Source organism: Simochromis diagramma, unplaced genomic scaffold, assembly GCF_900408965.1.
Source record: "Simochromis diagramma unplaced genomic scaffold, fSimDia1.1 OVJJ01000717.1, whole genome shotgun sequence".
Classification (NCBI taxonomy): domain Eukaryota; kingdom Metazoa; phylum Chordata; class Actinopteri; order Cichliformes; family Cichlidae; genus Simochromis; species Simochromis diagramma.
In genome coordinates, this window is record NW_024387503.1 from 1,881,859 (window position 1) to 1,900,913 (window position 19,055).

General features: G+C 40.1%; 1 protein-coding gene across 4 annotated transcripts in view; it reads left to right on the plus strand.

Moving 5' to 3' along the window:
• Positions 1-846: 846 nt before the first annotated feature.
• ccny (cyclin Y) overlaps positions 847-19,055 on the plus strand; it is a 41,159-nt gene continuing 22,950 nt past the window's right edge. For all 4 annotated transcript variants that reach the window (XM_040018684.1, XM_040018686.1, XM_040018685.1 and 1 more), the window contains exon 1: positions 847-2,127. In XM_040018684.1, coding sequence (XP_039874618.1) covers positions 1,974-2,127 — 154 coding nt within the window. In that variant the 5' untranslated portion in view covers positions 847-1,973. The remainder of the gene's footprint in view (positions 2,128-19,055) is intronic.

Consider the following 19,055-nt stretch of genomic DNA (forward strand, 5'->3'; position numbering starts at 1 on the left):
GAAAAAAGGGACTCGTGGATAGCAATGAGGGATCTTGATTGTGCAGTGCTTGTGTCACTCCTATGTGTAATTTGCCTCAGAGACCTAGTAACAAAGCAACAAAGGAAAGAATCCAGTATCACTGAGACCAGCCTTGCACCTGGGCCTATTGTGAAACCTTATTCCTGTCCAGTCTCTAAACACTTCCATCGTCAGAGAGAAAATAATCCACTATTTGGGAACAGTATAATACAGCTGCTTTGAGTTTAAATGCTGCATTTGCATACCTGACCTATGCTATCAGATCAAATGCTTTGTGCGGGTACATCTTACATCCTAATTAAAACATACCATGGGCTTTATTGAAGTGACTAATCATCCAAAATCCTGCCATGAATGCTTCCACACTGCATTCATAGAATAAAAAGCACAGCACAGTCTGTAAGCTTGGTAACTGGTAGGGGGGAAAAGAAATGGAAAAAAAGATCAAATTACAAAATACATGTTTTTAAAAATTTAGATAAGCTTGTCATAAAATGCAGTGCAGGTACAGTACCAGCAGGCTGCACTACAGCATCATGCCTGATCATCTCAGTCTATACAATCCTGCAAACAGGATTTTTTTTTCTCATTTTTCCAGCCTCGGTTTACAAATACACATTGTCGTACATTTGAAGAAACGTCCTGATTGAACTGGCTATTATTCTTCAGGGCTTCACTTTGTTTGCATTCCCAAACCCCAACCAGAAAAAAATCCAGTTAATACTACAAAAATCAAAGATTTTTTCACATGCAAAGGAAAGCCCCGTATGGGTTTGCCAGTCATTAGTCAAGATCAAGTAATTTACTGTACACAAACACGGGTGTGGACAGGCGTCTGTGTTTGTGCCCATAACAAGTCATAACCAGGGAAACAGCACAGTTCATTCACCTTTTCAAGCAAAATGAACTGCTTTCTATTTTAAGTTTACAGATACACCAACAACTGCATAAAAATATCGGTTAAAAAATGGGGTAACGAAACGTAGCGTCATTACGTTGTATTACATTCCTTAGTTTCCTTGGTTGTATCCTGTAGACGGTATTATAATTGAGCATTTATTACACGGTTGTAACTACCCACTTGAACCGGAACCTTTTCCATCACAGCCACAGCGCAGTGGGTTTTTTTTTTTTAAAGATATGTTTATGATCAGCAGGGAGCGTGGAATTTTTAATAAGAGTAATAGTCTTTGCAATTTATATGTTGAGCTACATTTTTTTAAAGCAACTTTAAATAAAAATCAAAGCGCACTTCTACCTCGGGAGTTACTTTTATCCCTCAATTTCTTTATAATCACAAATGCTTTCTTTTCTGGCCATTAACGGCCCCTAATTCGAAACTGCTTAAGCAACTTTGGTTGTCGAAAATATGACTGTACTTGTAGTACCTGAAGGCAACACGGCAGCGGATGTAGCAGCAGCAGCAGTCTACAGTACTCTGGCAACCATGTAGCGCTGAGAGCAAAAACATCTTCCTCTCCGACCAGCTCAAGTGCCATGTTCTTATATCCGTATCGTTATAAAGTAACAGTGCTCGGAAAATGTGTCTCAGAGAGTAAACGCACGCTCGGAGAGGAATTACAGGGCGAGGGAGTCGACAGCGATACCGAAGCCTGCTATCCAGGGGCACCACCTCCCCTCGCCTGGAGGTTTGGAAGTGGACATTTAGCTGGTTTTCTTTTTCATTAGCCAACCTTGGCGTTTTTTTTCTTTTTCTGTTTTTTCTAGTAGCTCCCAATGGCTCCATTTGTTTAACTAAGCGTGCCGTGGACGCGAGAGAAGGGCGTGTAACGCAAATTGTACCAGGGCAAAGCTCGTTTGCACCGGGGTCCCGTCTCCGCGTTACCGCCCCGTTTTTTCCTCTTGTAGTAAGGCTAGCAGCAACAGCAGGGAGAAAGCCTGCCGGGTGGAGTTGGGCTTGAGGAATACAACCGAAAGCTGCTTTCGCAAACATGGGCAATACAACCTCCTGCTGCGTGTCGTCGAGCCCCAAACACCGGAGAAGCAACCACTCCAGGCTGGAGCCCTACCGGCCCGAGCCGGAGCTGAGTCGCGAAGACACGGGTTGCAACCTCCAGCACATCAGCGACAGAGAAAATATAGATGGTAAGATGCAGACTGGCTTCTTTATGGCATTTAAGTAAAAATAAGAAACTACAAGTTTTTTTCCTCAAGATATTATTGATATTATTTTTATAATAGTGTTGCAAATCGTTTAGTATTTCATATATTGTGATTTATTACTCCAATATGCTCACGCTTCTGCAGAAATAGGCGATTAAACAGGTAATGCGACCTTGCAATGTCTGTGCGAAGGACCCACCCACCCATAATACCAATAACTGCGGTAACTGTGGGCTTCATCTTCATTGGACTCCTAGCTTGTAAATCTGCCATATTTCATGTTTCCAAGCTTGGATGGGTGCAACATGAGGATAGTTTTCCTCAAAAAAAGATAAAAAGATTAAAAAAAGAACAATTTCACTGATACCTTTCATTCCTATGACACTGCCATAGAAAAACAACAGTGGGCAGGTTGAATGAGTCCGATGTCTTCAGGGTGGACCTTTGTCTTGTACGATTTTTGTTAAGCATCTGTGTGTGAAAGAAGGCATAAGGCAGGGCAGTTTGAGTGCGGGTCGCTGTTCTGGTGGGAGGTGATGGTGCTGGACAGGGTGTCCACTCACTTCCCTTTTAAGTAGGAGATGTGTAACCAGTTTAAACTTTCATTTACACCAGCACATTCACACTCTCACGCACACACACAGATAAAAGTCAAGTGACACTGCTTTTGGCCTCTAAACATTAACACAGATGTTGGAGACATGTAGCATTTGAGTATCAGTAGTATTTCAGTCTGACTGAAACAAATTTATTTAGGATCAGTGACTTCATCCGATTCGAGCCAGGCCTTAAGTGTCCCTGTTTGTGTATCCTTGAAAATTAAAGAAACCCTGCCGAAACTCTAAGGAAATGCGAGGGAGAGGGAGTGAATGGGGGGAAAGGAAGTCATACCAGCATGCCATAGCAGTAAGGAAATTACCAGTAATGCTTGAAGAGATGTGCAGTAACTGTGAAACATTAGCAGGAACCAGCCCCAATGCTGGTTACTGAAGCGGACTTATCACAGTTTCTCAACTGTGGCAGTGTTTTTTTTTTTTTTTTTGGTCCCCTCCAACCACCACCACCGCCAAAGCTACAGTGTACTGCTCTCAGTCTAATGCCTTTTTCCAGGCAGGAGATGTGTACCATTGTGTACCTAATATTTCCTACGAACATGACATTGCGCAATACGAGTTTTCTTACTAAAACATGGTGGAAAGACCGAAATGTGTTCATTTTTGTTTCTCTTTCAGTGCTATTTAGGACTTTCTCCAAAGTGGTTGCATTTTTTTTGTGAGCTGCACAACCCGCACTGTAATTAGGGACGTGCAGTCGTACCCCTGCCTGTCTATTAATGTGTAAAGCAACACAAACTTTACAAGGTCTGACCTGTTATGGTTGATGTCATGAGTGTTACAGACAAGACAAGTGACAAGGGTGCACATTTGAACATGAAGCCGACCCACTCAGATGCAAACGTGCATGTCTGAAAGAGGGGCTCACATGATGTGCTTTGAATACAAGCTCTGAACTGTTTCTTCAGCAGCTTTCTAAATAATGGATCAGTCGTGGAGTGGGTCATGTGAGTGTTGGCCTGCGTGGCTTTTAATAAGTATTTGGATGTTTACGCTGCAAAGGATTTCTTAGTTGCTAACCACTGATATTGATATTTCAGATGTGGGTTTGGATACCAACAGGCTAAGCAAAGTAGCACAGAAATCCTTTCTACCTAGTTCTTTCAGGTCCTCTTGGGGATTCAAAGGCATTGCAAGGAGGGGCCTGCCTGGGCCTCCCGTTGCCTCATCTGGACCCACAGATCTCCCGTGATAGAGGCTGTGTCTGATGAGGAGCGCCAGTTGTGAGATGGGCTTCACGGTTAAAAACACCCTTTAGTCACAGCCCGGCTCCTGATTACACAGCCCTGTGCCTCAGTCCTGCTCCAGCTTGTTTATTTTCCATGTGTTTACTGGGTTTTGAGGTAAACTCAGTGCAGTCCACTTTTAAACAGACACGTTTATTATTCAAATCTAGTAGATGCGTGATATATGTAAAGTCAGATCAGTAGTAGTAGTGATAATTGCTGTTATCAAGCAGTCACACCTCTCATTATGGTTATAACACTTTCACAAGAAGTTGTGTGAGGTCAGTCCTAATAAAGAGCAGATTTATCCACGCGCCCAGACAGCTTTCAAGGGAAACACATGTTTGGCAGCTTGTACCTGCAGTTTGATTTCATCAGTCAGTGACCGCGGCATTCTAACAGGAGTACAAGTATAAGAAGTACAGTGAGTATGACAAATCTAGCATTTAAACATATAATGCTACCATAAACCTTTACCTGGATAAATAAATGCTTTTGGTTGTTTAGACCTTCAGTAGATAGATTATTAAGTTAAGTAAACTGTTTTATTTCACAGAGTCACTGGACAAGAGCTCAAAGTAACCAACAAACCAACAAATCCAGAAACAAAGCTCAGCATTGTGCCGTTTACAATAGATAGAAAGCAGGACACAAGAGCAGAGTCCATGCTGGTTATTTGTGTTTGTCCCAGGCTATTTACACTAGTGATTAGATAGTGACCCCTTCACCCTCTCACTGGAACTATAATAGCATTCCATAGGCACAAGACTCATCTGTGTATCCTGCACAGGATCACAGCTTTGTCCAGGGAAACAGGTACATATATACATTCGATATAATATGACTTTAGCTGTACAAAGTGCATCTCTGCCCCTTTTGTATTGTGTATTATTATTTACGTTACCCTGGCTACACAGAGCTTGTGATTTATTTAAAAAAAAACTGCTGACAGTGGTGACAACACATGACCACACTCTTGTGTGTTTGTGTGTGCAAACAAACCACCTCAGTGCACATCTTACTTAGAAGTATGAAAGGCTCTGTTGCTGGGTTTTTGTAATCATACTGTATAGACTGTCTATGTTCAGTCTGCCCTGTTATGGCTGTTTTGCAGATTATGTATAGCAATGCCCATGCAGAGATTTGTCAGGGTCAAGTTCGTAATATGTAATTAAGCAGCTGGTTCCAAATGAGAGGATATTGCTGTTAAAATACTTGTGCTTTCTCTCCGGTGTTGTTAGACTGGTGGCCTGTGTGGTTACTGAGCAGATTACACAGTCGAGATGGTTTCTATTTTAAATGCATTTGATATAAAAAATTCACGACTAGTTATGTAAAGATGTGTTTCTAAAAATCTGTAAAAGGTGGCTTTTTCAATGCAGCATTGGTGTGTGTGTATAAAGGCTTTATTAGCATGACTAAACACCATAAATATATATTTTTTAAATACCTTGAGTTTGTCTGTCATCACACACATTTCCACAGGTAATATTTCTGATTATTTATTTATTTTGAATTAAGAAGGTGAACGCATGAGTTTCTCCTCTCTTCTGAATGGAAAGTCTGTTACTGGCTGAGAGCTAGATTTTTAAAAGTTATTCTTAACACTCCCTGTAGAAGAAAATGAGAGGGAAACAGAGGACATGATTTGAACAGAGATAATGATTAGACCTCTATGTGCTTCTTTACTTTCATTGCTGCACAGAATAGTGAGCGGGATCTCCAAATCAACAGCAGCTCTATTTTTAGCCTAATTTGATCAGAGACCTTTGTAATGTTGAACCGCAGCTCAGCAGCACCAAGTAACGGTAAAACTAAACCTCTTGCTCTCTCTTAGAATTCAAAGAAATGTGAAAGGTGATTAAACAGATGGATCCCTCGCCCTGTTTGGATTTTACTTACCACAGACATCTGTAAATGAGCAATGGCTTCAGGCCCGGCATTTGTCCATCTCATCAGTGTTAAAATTAGTTATTTCTGGAGCACGCACACACACACACACACACACACACACACACACACACACACACACACACACACACACACACACACACACACACACTGATGAGTCTTGCTTGCAGGCTAATTGAAATCTGGACATGGATTATTCATGCCTGGTTGATGAGCCCGGGGAGTCTCCTAACTATGATTTCCAGACAAGTTGACCTACATCTATGGTGTATGATACTATTTTATTTTGAGTGTGTTTGAGGTGAAAATATTCATAAAAACCTGATTTGTTAAATGTCTTTTGTAAGTATATAGATGTTAGATTTACTTTAAGTAGGGATTTTACCCATACCCATGTGAACCATGCCAAGTGCAGAATTGCAGAAATTCATATTTGAAAATTGACATAATTAAAAACTGCACGTCAAAGCTTTAAGATGTTGCAAATCAAATCTTGAGCCAACCTGTCGCAGAGCTTTGCTGGATGTTTTCATGTTTCTCGAGGATGTGACTTTAGATGCTGTTCGTGTGCTGTAGATTTATACCTCTGAGAGGTAATGTCATCACCCCGCTGGATGGGCACGTGGTTGGTGTGGACACCCAAGTTTGTGACAACGCAGCCACGTAGCTGCCACTTCTTCTTTTGTCCTCTGCTGTGCAGTATCCTTAAATTTTTTTAAGGACACACTGCACATCATGCTGAGATGGGCCACATTTTCGTCTCTATGGGAATCACCTATTGTGTTATCTTTGGCATTTTTCATGCATTCAACTGAGAAATAGGGAAGAAGTGATGTGTTTATTTGACAGGCTGCTAAAAACAGAGTGCCTAAAGAAAAAAGACAGAATTTGTCTTTTTTGTAACACTGCCTCGTCCCTTGACCTAGATAGCTGTTGGATGATTGAATGATTCACAGGTCAGTTTTAATTGACTTAACAAACAGAAAAGGTACAAGAATGCACTGAAAATCAGCGAGAAAAGCAGCTCATGTCCAAAGAAAGAATTTGAAAGGGTTTTAGAGTCTTTAGAGTAGCTGTAAAGTCTGGAGAACTATTGCTCAACATCACGAGAATGTCTGGCACCTTGGAAGCAACATATAAGGAAACTAAGAGTTTTGCATTATAATGATCAAAACAAATATCTGACCAGAAAATATTAATTGATTTGATTCAAAGACAATTGGGACAGTCTTACATTATAGAGGGTTCGTACAGGTGCTTGAAAACCTTGAAAATGCTTGAATTGTAATATTGTCTTTTCAAGGTTTGAAAAGTGCTTAAATTTCAGGTGTGGTGCTTAAAAGTGCTTGAAACTGTATTTCATTCACCACAAATAACTATCTGACCGAATAGTTTTCTTATCAGGTAGAGAAATAACACAAGTCTCAAAGTCTAAAAGCAACATTTCTCCGCCTGGGCTGCCTACCCCTGCATGTCAGTCTGTTTCAATGTGTGACCCCCTCCCCCACACAGTCGGGGATGAGTGCACTAAACTTGCTTTAGAAATGATTGAAATGCGTGTGATGGAGTATGGCAGCGCTATTATAGCACTTAGTTATGGCATGGGGATTTATTGAATATGCTGTGAATTTAGCTAACATTACTTAGCAGTAGCAGTAATGTGAGTTACTTCACTCAAGTAAAAGCTTTAAACGTTAATCTGACACTTAACTAGCCAACTTATGGCTTAAGGAAATAATGGTAATAAGAGGGACTGATCCATATGGGCACAAAGAATAGCCACTTTTTTGTGCTACCGAAGTTCTGAGGCTTTCATTCAAAATCTGTTTATTTTTATAAATTATAAATGGCTTCAACTCACATTGAGGCCTGTGGGGCACTATCAGCCACTGAGACAACATACAAATTTAAGTGTTTTAATATTTCATACTTTAAGGTTGCCTGTTTATTTAAGGTACATTATAATTGTACCTAAAAATATCACAGATGATAGACTAAATAAATAGATTTTAGGTAGATGCTTGTGCATTCTTAAAGTCTTGTATATTGAATTAAACTGAGTGTGTCATCTGTTCAAAGCCTCTCCAGTCAGTGCTGTTCTCCATGCCTGTCTTACTGTACATGGTGTTATTAGCACAAACACTTTAAAGGTGATCATTTATGACTATGACAATAATACAGACAGCAATGTAGTCAAATATCTCACAGTTGGTTTTATTGGGAATTAACTTTAACCTGTTAGACCTCCAGGGGTTTTCTGAGCTTTCTGTTCAAAAATGAAATGACCAAAATAAATTTTCTCTGCAATTAAAAACTCTGTGTAAACAGTTTTGGTATCAAATAAAGCTAACACTTGTGAGATGTCATCAGATGTATACATATTACTGCAGATGTTACTATGTCAAAGTTGCTGTGACTCAAACATAAAAAAATTAGATTTTTTTATAACCCTCACCTAATGTTTAAAAGTATTTTACAGCATATAACACCTTTGAAAATATGCTTCGGTTCACATTTAACTCCAGAAAATCATAAATCAAAATATGGATATTACCTGTCCACAAATTCATGGTGACGTATTTGCTCTTTAAACTTTTTGGTGTCTGTGCTTTGTTTGGTGTCTGTAGAAATGGTTTATATGAGATTTTGGCTGAGATTCAGAGGTTTCTGTGGACACTACTCATGTCGGCACTTACATTTCTGACTTCGTGTTATAACCGATTAAACGTGATCTCCTCCCTTTTGCCCCCATTTTTGGGTGCGTGGGTGCATAACTAGTTAAAAAAATAAATAAAATCTGTCTCCTATTTTTTGTGTCGCATAGGAAAGAAGCATCAATACCTCATGCGAAGACTTATTAATTTGGCCTTGGAGATGAATATCTCTAACAGGCTGATTGGTTCACATTTGCAAATCTTAATTTTTAAGAGAAATGTGTTTTCTGAGTTGCTGCAATATGCGTATAGTGTACAATTTCCTTTTCCAGTATTTGTCTGTGGTGCATTTTTCTATGTAAAAAGTGCCTGAATGTGACCCTGAAAAATGTGTATGAACCCTGATTATAAAACAACCTCTGAATCCTTTGCTGTAGGAAGCTACAAAATTTTGTATTTTGGCTTAAAAACTAAAAAAAATGCCAGATTTGCAGTCCCTGAAAGTAGGTTAATCTTCTTCTTAATTAAAGAAAAACATTGTGTCTTTTTCTTTTTTATAACTCACAAAGCACATTGAGCTGTCGGACCATTCAGCTAAAGAGGACATAATGGTGGATGGTGTAGCAGCTTTTTGACATCTCTCCCACTCCCTTGTTATTAAACAGAAAAAACAAAATTACCTGATGAAAGAACTAACAAAATAACTACGCAGTCTTTTAGTTAACTAAAAAAAGAACAGACAATGGCCGATAGGCTGTATGTGACTTTCACTTTGTCTTGTTTTGTTAAGCAAATTTAAATTCTGTAGCATCAGGGCTGTCACTGTTACCCTCTCCACCCATATTGAAAGTGGTTTCTCGTGCAAACTGGGTGGGTTGTTAAAATGCACTTTAGTAAATGTAGGACATTAACAAAAGTTTAAGTGGAGAAAGCAGGTTCAGCACTGATTTTAGGAGTAGGATGCATAAGAGTGTGAAAGAGGCTGCGGTTGAGCATGAGTTTGAAACGGCTAAGGGGCATTGTTGTCCGATGCAGAGCGGTCGGATGTAATGCGGTCACAGGTGTGAGGGTTTTACAGCTACTTTGAATGTGGATTACTCTGTCGGTCCATTTCCATCGTGGTAGCTGGAAAATCAGTGTTCAAGTTGAACCTTTGATTTTCCATGTGTCTAAATTATATGTCTGTGTGAGGTCTTAGTCATCCAGGTCACAGTAGTCTAAGGAGCTTGGAAAGAAAGCGACTGGACTTGTTTGTTTATGTTCAGTATATTTGCATCATGTAAATAATATACAGAAGTTCATTTGGCAAAGAAAAGGAAAAAATGCTACACAAAATAAAGCAAAATATATTTCAGTGTCACGTCATCTGTTCTGATTCAGTTACGTATCGAAAAGGAGTGCTGATTTAATCTGACCCCTTCACCGTAAGTTAATATTTATCAGTTAATATTTATTTAGCTTCCTTACTGATATAAACTGCAGATCCACCATATTTTTGATGGCCTGCCGGAGGAAGTACTTTAGCTTCCTCCAGCGATCAGTTTAGTTCAATGAATATTTTACAATTTGTCATTTAAGTACTTTACATTACCTCTTTCCTGCTGGAGTATTGTTCCAGGTCTGCAACCTTACTCTGCATTTTGGATGCAGAGGAGCTTTACCTCCTCCACAATATCAAGCATGCTTTTCTCCTGCAACCTGATAGTAGAAATTTCCTCCATTAGGAAGTCAAGAGACTTTATAGTCATCTTTGGCTCCATGTTAGCCACACAACAACTCTCAAACAGGAAGCCTTTAAAGAGTTAAGTGTTCAAAATCGTCTTGATCTTCACATATAGCTCAGAAAAAACACACAAACTGACTTAAGAAGTGCAACATTCATGCCAGCACCACAATGACTTACTAACTTCCCTTTGACTTGACAGGTTTGCATTTTCCTTACTTTTAAACACCACGTCCTGTCTCCATCTTTGAACAGAGGGCGTGGTTACGACACCAACTGTCTGCCCCCTAAAATGCAGTTTTGAGATCCCTTCCCAGGCGCCTCAACCTCCACTCACATCTACAGGTGACCTTAATAGGTCACATGATATGGTGAGGCAAGGTGTTATAATGGTTTCACTTGGAAGTCTCTGGTGATAATGACCCACTCCTTTTCACAGGTTGACTCATGTGAGGAGGTGAGGAGGTGTGATCAGTGACCCTCTGTGGTTTAAATACCTGGAACTCTCAGATGAGGTGAAACATCTTCATGAAACTTAAAGTCCAGTCGCTTTCTTTCCAAGCAGCTTAGCCTGTGTCTAAAAGAGTTCAACTAGATGGAGAGTTAGGTATTAGTTAGGCTTGTTTTGAAATTTACAATGAGACCAAAGCCAGTGAAACGTGAAAATGTGTTAAACTATGTTGTCTTGATCAATATTACCCACTTACCGAACTGATTCCATACAGCAAGCATCAATATTGTGTAATTCTCATCTTCTCTGATGAGTAGCTCTAACGTTTAATCACATTCTTATTGTACAATTCAACATTTTAAGTAATTAGGCCCAACAGAAATCTCTGGAACGAACTGATCCCACACTGTATTATAGCACTCTGTTTTAATTTAGAATAATCACAACTGTTAGAATCCAGTTTTAGCAATTATCCATTTTCATTTCTGAAATTAAGTTTTCATATGACCTTTTTCATGAAATATATGCCACAGTGGGTCAGTAATTGGCAGTGTAAATAATATTTTGCTACCTCTTAAAGTCGTTTTCTGCCAGTTGTTTAATGTCAGTATTGATTTCTCTTTCCCTAATCACCAGTCAGCACAGTTACAAAAGGAAACTGGTTTAGTCAAATGCAACATGCAGCACGCAGCTACATTTGGTCATTCTCGCTGTTTTGTTTAGGTGATGGTGCTGTTTGGGCAGACTGTGCTTTAGGCAGCACACAGAACAAACACTCGCTAGCTGTGATTTCATCTCTCTGTTACCTGGGGTTTTCTCACATTGGTGCAAATTGTCACAGTCAGACTTCACACAGCTTTGTACTTGGGAACTGGCATGTTAAAGGCCGTGTTCATCGGTGTTGTAGTGTCTGTTTTTGGACCATATCTTGGGAGGAATTCTGTATTGTTGTTAGTTACTTGTGTTTAGGCACACTGCTGCACTAATAGGACAGCCTCAGCTTTTTAGATAGGAGCCAGACGTGAAATGTGCTTTTGATGAAGCAAAGAAGCTGCATCAGCTGTTGAGTGGCTGTTGTTGGTGGGGATGGTTTGAATCATGTCTGCTTTAAGACACTGACAATTACAGCCTGCAAGAAACTCTTCATTTGCTTGACAACTTCTTGTTTTTGCGGGCACAAGTCAGTGATTTCCCTAAAGGAATAACAAATCATTTCAGAGGGACTTAATTTCCATTTTAGAAACAAATTAACTGATTCACAGATTGTTAATGAAAATCCAATTGTCTGTGACAATCTCATTCTGGTGTCCCGGTTGGCTTGATTTGGCTTTCTAGTGGGAAGACACATTTACTGTCCACAAATGAACTAGTCACTGCAGTCCCCAGAGAGATTCAAATCGTAATGGCTTTCTGCCACTTCTGATGAAGGGAGCAAGCTTCTGGATCTCTGATAAGGAGCACTCATTAAAATACGAGAACGTGTCTCTTCATGGATCTCGCTGGACTTTCGGTGCTGCTGTACATGAAATAATTTGAGGTATTTATTTAGTCGGTTAAATACTGTTAGATTCAAAGGTCGTATAAGATAAGATAAGATTACTTAACTCTGGTTTTCTCTGGACTTTCCTTCTTTACCAGATATAGGAAAAAGAAAAAAAAGTGCTTTGCTTAATTTCACAAGTGCACTTTTTATAACAAAAAGTAAGGAATTTCTTTAAATTTACAGCAACATTTTGTAAATGTAAAAATTATCCGTAGTTTGTTTGAGCCTGAGGTTAGTGAAATCATTTATATCTAAAGGAAAGAAAAAAAAGTGACAAAGGAAATGCCAGATGTGTATGTGAAATCATCATTTATAAAGGCCAGTGGGCAGAAGACCTGTTAAAATAGCACTCATGGTTCAACCATGTGCGCGCAGAGTTTTAAATAGGTCTGCTCGAAGGCAGCCCTGATGCTCCACTGGGCCTGAATATTTTGATCTGACCAACTTGGTGTTGATTGAGAGAAAAATAAACTCAACAATTAAGCTGCAATTTTGGCCTAAATGCTGTTTTGTTTTTTTGTTTTTTTTTCTCTCTCTTTCCGTCTTTGCTGTCAAAATGTTAAGCAGGGGCTTTTGGAAGAGGGCTGGGTAGTGAGGCGTGGGAATGCCGGTAACCTTTGTGATCCAGGTCCTCATTCTGTATTCTGGAGTGTATTCTACACGTCCAGCTTGTCAAGAGTGTGTGGCTCTTGCAAGCAGGATGACCAAACAAGATGAACTGCCTGTGGCCGGTGTCTCTGTAGATCCCTACCAGTTATTTTGAATGTTAGAATCAGGAATCAGCTTGAATAATGCTGTGTGTCTGCTTGCTTGGTGTAACTGCTGCGACATTAGATGTGGTGTTTCGGCGGCTTAAGAGATCTTTTGGGGATAGCTGTCAACAGGCCACTTGAATTATTAGAAAAGCTGTGAAGACAAAACAGTGTCTGTTTGTGTTGATTTAAAGAAAGAGCGCATCAACAGCAAGAATCTTTACATCATTCTTTATATTCTATAATAAAAAAGACCTAAAATTAACCTCAAGCCTTTTCTAATCTTCCTCTTTATTTGTTTTAAATGTCCTTGAGCAAGGCACTTAACCCCCCAAAGTGCTTCTGTAGCACAAAAAGTGATAACAGGCATATGTACATGGTTTAACACAGGTGTGTCAAAGTCGTTTTACATCGTGGGCCACATATAGCTCGCTTTGATTTTAAGGTTACCTGTAAAAGAAACTGTAAAACCTAAAAAATCTATGCACTTCCTCAGATTTTCCATCTTTGTTAGGCCGATTGTGGCCCCCAGGCCTTATGTTTGACACCCGTGGTTAAACATTTTTAGAAAGAAAATCAGCCTGTTTTTTTTTTTTTTCCAGTTTTAACCAGCCGCATGACTGAAATGGAATCCAAGCAGGAGGAAATACACAAATTCAGATGTTTGTTCATAACACATTAGATCAGCCTTCCAGCTGTGTTGTGTATAAATGTGCTGTATAAATAAATTGACTTTGCCTGACTTCAACACCTGCTGCTGCTGTTAGATGTTCTTTATGAGGCATTAAAAGAAAAGCGACTCCCTCGGTTCATTTCACAAGTTAAATTGGTCGACCTCCTCTGCAGGTTAGTACAGTATTACATATTTTAAATTAATCTCAAAATAAATACCCGTCTTTTTAAATAAAGTGAGAACTTGAACAAACTAGAAGTTGCGAGTGAAAACGCATTTGCTAAATTATTCACAGAGGCAAGACTCAAATTGAGAAACAGGAAGAGCTGTCGTTATCAGCAGATTTTTCTCTTGCATCATCTGTCTAGCTCATACTTTCACATCAGTGTCGTCAGTGTAGCATATTATTTTCAGACACCTTCTTGAGAACGAAAAGTAGGTGTTCATGGGACTTGACAGTAAGAGTAATTGCAGTCAGATGATGCTGCCCTATGAAGGAAACGTGACGTGGGATCATTCTGAGGGTAGAGTAGTGAATGAAGCTGTTGTTGATTGTGGTGACCCTCGTGGCATCGGGGCTGATTTGCCCAGATAAGCTGCGCTCACAGCCATCACATCATCAGATGGGACCAGTGGAGTTGTTGGTGTCGGGTGAGCAGGTGTGGAGGTAATTACATGCTGCTGATTGGCTTTTGGAAACCGAGCTTGGCTGCCAACATGTCGCCAACACCTGACAGGCACCACAGTCGACAATATACGACTCAGACGCGAGTTATGGGTCATTGCAGTGGGGTGGTTCAGCTAATTTGACGTCGGCTCATTTTCATTTTTGCCTATCATTTATTTCATCACCCATTTTTTTTAAACTGCTTCTTCAGTTCATGGTTCCCTGTCACACTACACATGCGAGTGTTTACCACTAACTTTGTGCATCACTGGAAAGCCATAGTTACTCTGCTGTGTTTGTTTTGGTTGCATGCTTGTGTACAAATGTCGTACGTGGGTATGTGTGGATTTTGATTCCAACATGTTCCAGCGTGCATGCGCGTTGTGGAAATGTCAGCACGGGCAGAGTGTGATGGAGCTTGGCACAGATGGCTTTCCTGTCATCCCCGGCTCCTTCCACAGCTTGACACTAGATAAAGCTCACAGAGAGAGGGAGAGAGTGGCTTGGATTAGTTGAGGAGCATAGAGCGGCAGGGCTAATGCATCACACTTGAGCAGCTTTCACAGGTCCAGCAAACACAGGCCAAAAGCATATCCGCACTATTGTTACATCTCAAATCAGCGTCATTGTGCTTTTAGAATAAAAGAGCAAGATAAGTACTAGCTGCTCAGTAGTTTCCTTCCACTGTTTTAATTCCTTGTTCTTAAATTGACATATATACTTGGAACCCCACTAGCATTACAGTGCAGTATCATATTTACCGGATTGTCCATTCAGATAGTTTTTCCTAGTTTGTCTATACTGAGAGAAACTTTAGCTTGGATTGCTTTTTCAAATCTGCATTATGTCCCCCCAGACTGCTGTTTATTTAGACTGCCTCAATCCTGTTACCACTAATTGGCCATATCTGTCCTATGTGTCAGCAGAGATGGTGCTTCAGTACAGCCACACCTCTGATCTGTGTGTGTGCGTTTATGTGTGCTTATAAAGATTATTTTAATCCTCAACTATTGTTTCTATTTCCTTATTTGTCAGTTCTTTGCTGTCAGCCCTGTGCGCTTGATTTTCTTTCCTACTGTTTTATCAACTGCTGCTTTCAACCCAGACACTGTCTTCAGACCAGTGCCTGATTTCCCCAAAACACCTAGTTAAACTGAACTTCTGAGATGAGATCCAATTGCTGTTTTTCTGTGGATGCAGCAGGCATATGAAGTTTTGCATTGCACTCAAAGGCGATGCTGTGGATCTCATACTGCGGGTTTCACCCTGTGTTGCACTGTATTACCGCATCAGCAAGCAGTGTAATGCTCTGCAGCAATTAGTACAGTATAAGCAGGTGGTAAAGGCAAAGAGAAAGACAGGAAGGGAAGAAAAAGGCAGCAAGCCCGCCTGTCTGTCTTTGCCTTTGATGGGCCTGCCTCTACCATCCGAATCGTTTCAAGCTAGTGTTGCCTAGTTACAGCGAGCAGAGGATGCAAAGGTTGGGAGGGGAAAGAAAGAGGGAGGGTGGGTTTATAGTGCTCAGCTGGGTGCAGAGTAAATGAGTCCCCTCCCTGCCCATTGTTCCCTTCAGCCCCTAATATCCCTCATGTGCTTGTATATCTCACTTGTTATTCCTTTTACATACACACAGAACAAACACATTGAAAAATAAAAATAAATCTCCCACTTTCCACACAGTCTTTGAGGTTGGGTGGAAAAATGCCAGGTCATCTTAGAAAATGTGAAGCTTGTGGTTGTAAATTCTGTATTAGATGTGTAATATGACAGCATGCCATTAAATAACTACATTTCTCTGATTATTGAACAACAACGCAGGAAAGTGATCGACATGGGGATTGCATCTCTGTGATTACATTTTTAACTAAATGGCAGAGCATGTGAGTTTGAGTCACACCTGGCAGCATTTCATGCAATTTTAGCAGCTTTAGCAGCTTGGGTTGCTCAAAAACTGCTTTTATTCATCACGTAGGCAGCAGTGTTTTAACAGAATGTTGATGTAATCAAAGATTCTCCAGCTTTTATTCCTGTTCTTAATTAACACATAGGCAGAAAACAGCTGATGTTGCTTTGCCATTGCATTAAATGTGATTGTTAGATTTGAGTGTCTGGGAAAATATGAGTCACTTGCCGTCCTAAATGCAATGTCGATAACAATTTGGAGTGTAGCCACCCGCTCTTTGCCTCTGCGATATTTGTTTCAATCTCCATCTGTCTGTCTCTGCAGTCCTTGGTATATTTAAAATGCGTTCTAGCGTCTATTGAGCGATTTTCAAAGAAACTGGGACTTTTGCTGCAGAGTTTGCAGTGCTGTTGTCTTTTTTTGGGAACACTTTTTCAATTTCTTTGTTCCTTCCCTGGGTTGTTTCATTTAAGCTTTTACTAATTACAACCATTCTTCAACGGCAGCGCTCTACATCTGTATGTCGGTACACTTTCAGCCTTAATGGAGTCTTCAAACTTGGAGCTCCAAGGCTCTGTTTCTTTGTAATTCCTTACAAGGTCTTTTAACTCCTGTTAGTCAGTCCAGGATGTATTAACGCCACAAGGCAGGATGTAGATCTGTAGACAGACTTGAGGTATGGGTTTTTTTGTTTGTATAGCTGGCACTGTATTCATAGCCATATTTAGAAATCCAGTGCCATGAATTAGGCATTACCTGCCTGAGCCGTATGTGAGAACAACCCCAACATTAAATGCTGTTAAATGATCTTTAACCTGCCAGCTCCTCAGTATAAAGTCCTTGTGACATGGCGGTTATTGTTGCTTTAACTTCGATTTCTTGTTGACAATTGCCAATATTGACTGTGAGGGTGTTTGGTGATATTCTTGACCGCTCCTCCACAGACTGTAACATTTTGCTAATCTATTCACTATGAACCCAATGGTACGTTACATATCATTTTAACCAATGCTTCATAAACAAGTTCCTATTAAACTAATGACAATCCTATCAGCCTCATCTGCCCCTGCGTTGAGTTCTAATCTGGATCTTCCAGCATGCTAACAAGCTCAACTCGGACGACGAGCTTGGTAAAACTGCATCTGCATGATAGCATTAGCATGTAGCTCAGAGTACATCTGTGTCTATGTTTGACAAAGCAGTTTGCTGGTTAGCTATGGGCTCTTAATCCAATGGAGATATGCACTAAACTCGTTAAATGTGAAAACTCATCAAATTCATCATTTTAACAACTTTCTTGGCACTTCTCTTCTCTCAGTTTATTTTTATTCTGCTTACCAATACTTTTCACTGCTTCTTGACTGGCTTGACACACTGTTCTCTAACACTCTCACACAGTCATGCAAGAGAAATAAGAAGCCTGTTTCTTAGCATTTATTTTCCACAAAGTAATTCACTCATGTGTCTGGGCAACACTTCCTACATTTATCATCAGGCCACTGCAGCTTTGACTTACTGCTGACCGCTTTTAAATGCTTGTAACATTGTATACACGTCTCATCTTGGAGTAGACGCGTGTTTACAAGCCTTTTTTTAATTGATTTTCTTTCTGTAATCATGCAAATGAGAGCTGTTTTCTGGTGTGTTCTGGTGCAATTTTCCCAACTCTTCCTGCTTCATCTTCTTGTCCCTGTTGGCTTTTCTTTGATAAAAGCTCAGCTCTTTTTACTTTGATGAGTCTGCATCACTGCACAGAGGTTGGTAGCTGTCGGGGATCGATGATACAGGCTGAGGGGTGATTTAAGCTGTTAGAAAGAGCTGCGATGGCACTGCTGAGGGTTTGTGTGCGTGTGTGCGTGTGTGGTAAAATTTAAAATATGGGTTCATCATTATTTATTCATTCACTTGGATTTTCAGCCATTTAGTCACCCTCATGACCTTTAACCTCAATTTTTTAATATTAGAGTTGGCCAATTTGATGCCCAGAAACGTAACTGCATATTAAACCAAACAATTTTCAGTGTGTGTCAAGTGTTTAAATAGTAAATTGTAGTTTGTTTGGAGGAATTCCTGATGGTAACCATGATAGACACTGAACTGTGTCAAGATGGGATAACACTAATTAGATAGTTCCCTTAAAAAGAAAGAAAAAGAAAATAAAGCAGGTGTAACTCTGACCTGTTCAGCTTATCTCCTGTAGTGTAGAGCTAAAAGTACACAATTGCCGTATCATAGGCTGATAGGGTTCCAAATGTTACAAAACAGATAACATGCTTTCTCAAAGGTGCAGATTAAAACCACAACGGAGCTCATGACAACGTACAGTCCATGTCTTCTCTGCAGTCTGCAGTGTTTTCTTATCAAAATAGGAGTATTGTTAAGATGTGCCGTCAAAGCCTTTATTCACTAACTGCGTCCAGTGAATGTGTGAGTAAGTGTGTCCTCCTCGTGGATTTCTCCATCTCTCTGTTATCAGGGCAAAGTCACAGTATCATGTGGTGCTGCGGTTAAAGTTGTAGGCATGGTAGCTCGCGGATGCCTTTGCAAACATCACTTAAAAGGCTGTTTTACGTGAAATTGCAGATTGACGTAAATTAAGGTTAAACAGGAGTCAAGTGGTTTCCTTCAATTCGCAAACTGTTATTTATGCTGCAGTCATCATCATTCAATTCATCATTTGGATTCTTTTTGACACTGTGTCTTCTCTGGTCTGTACCACGCTGCAACCAAAAACCAGCAAAGGGGATGGAGCCTTCCTCGTGACCACTCTGGGGAGCATGTAGTGAGAATAGT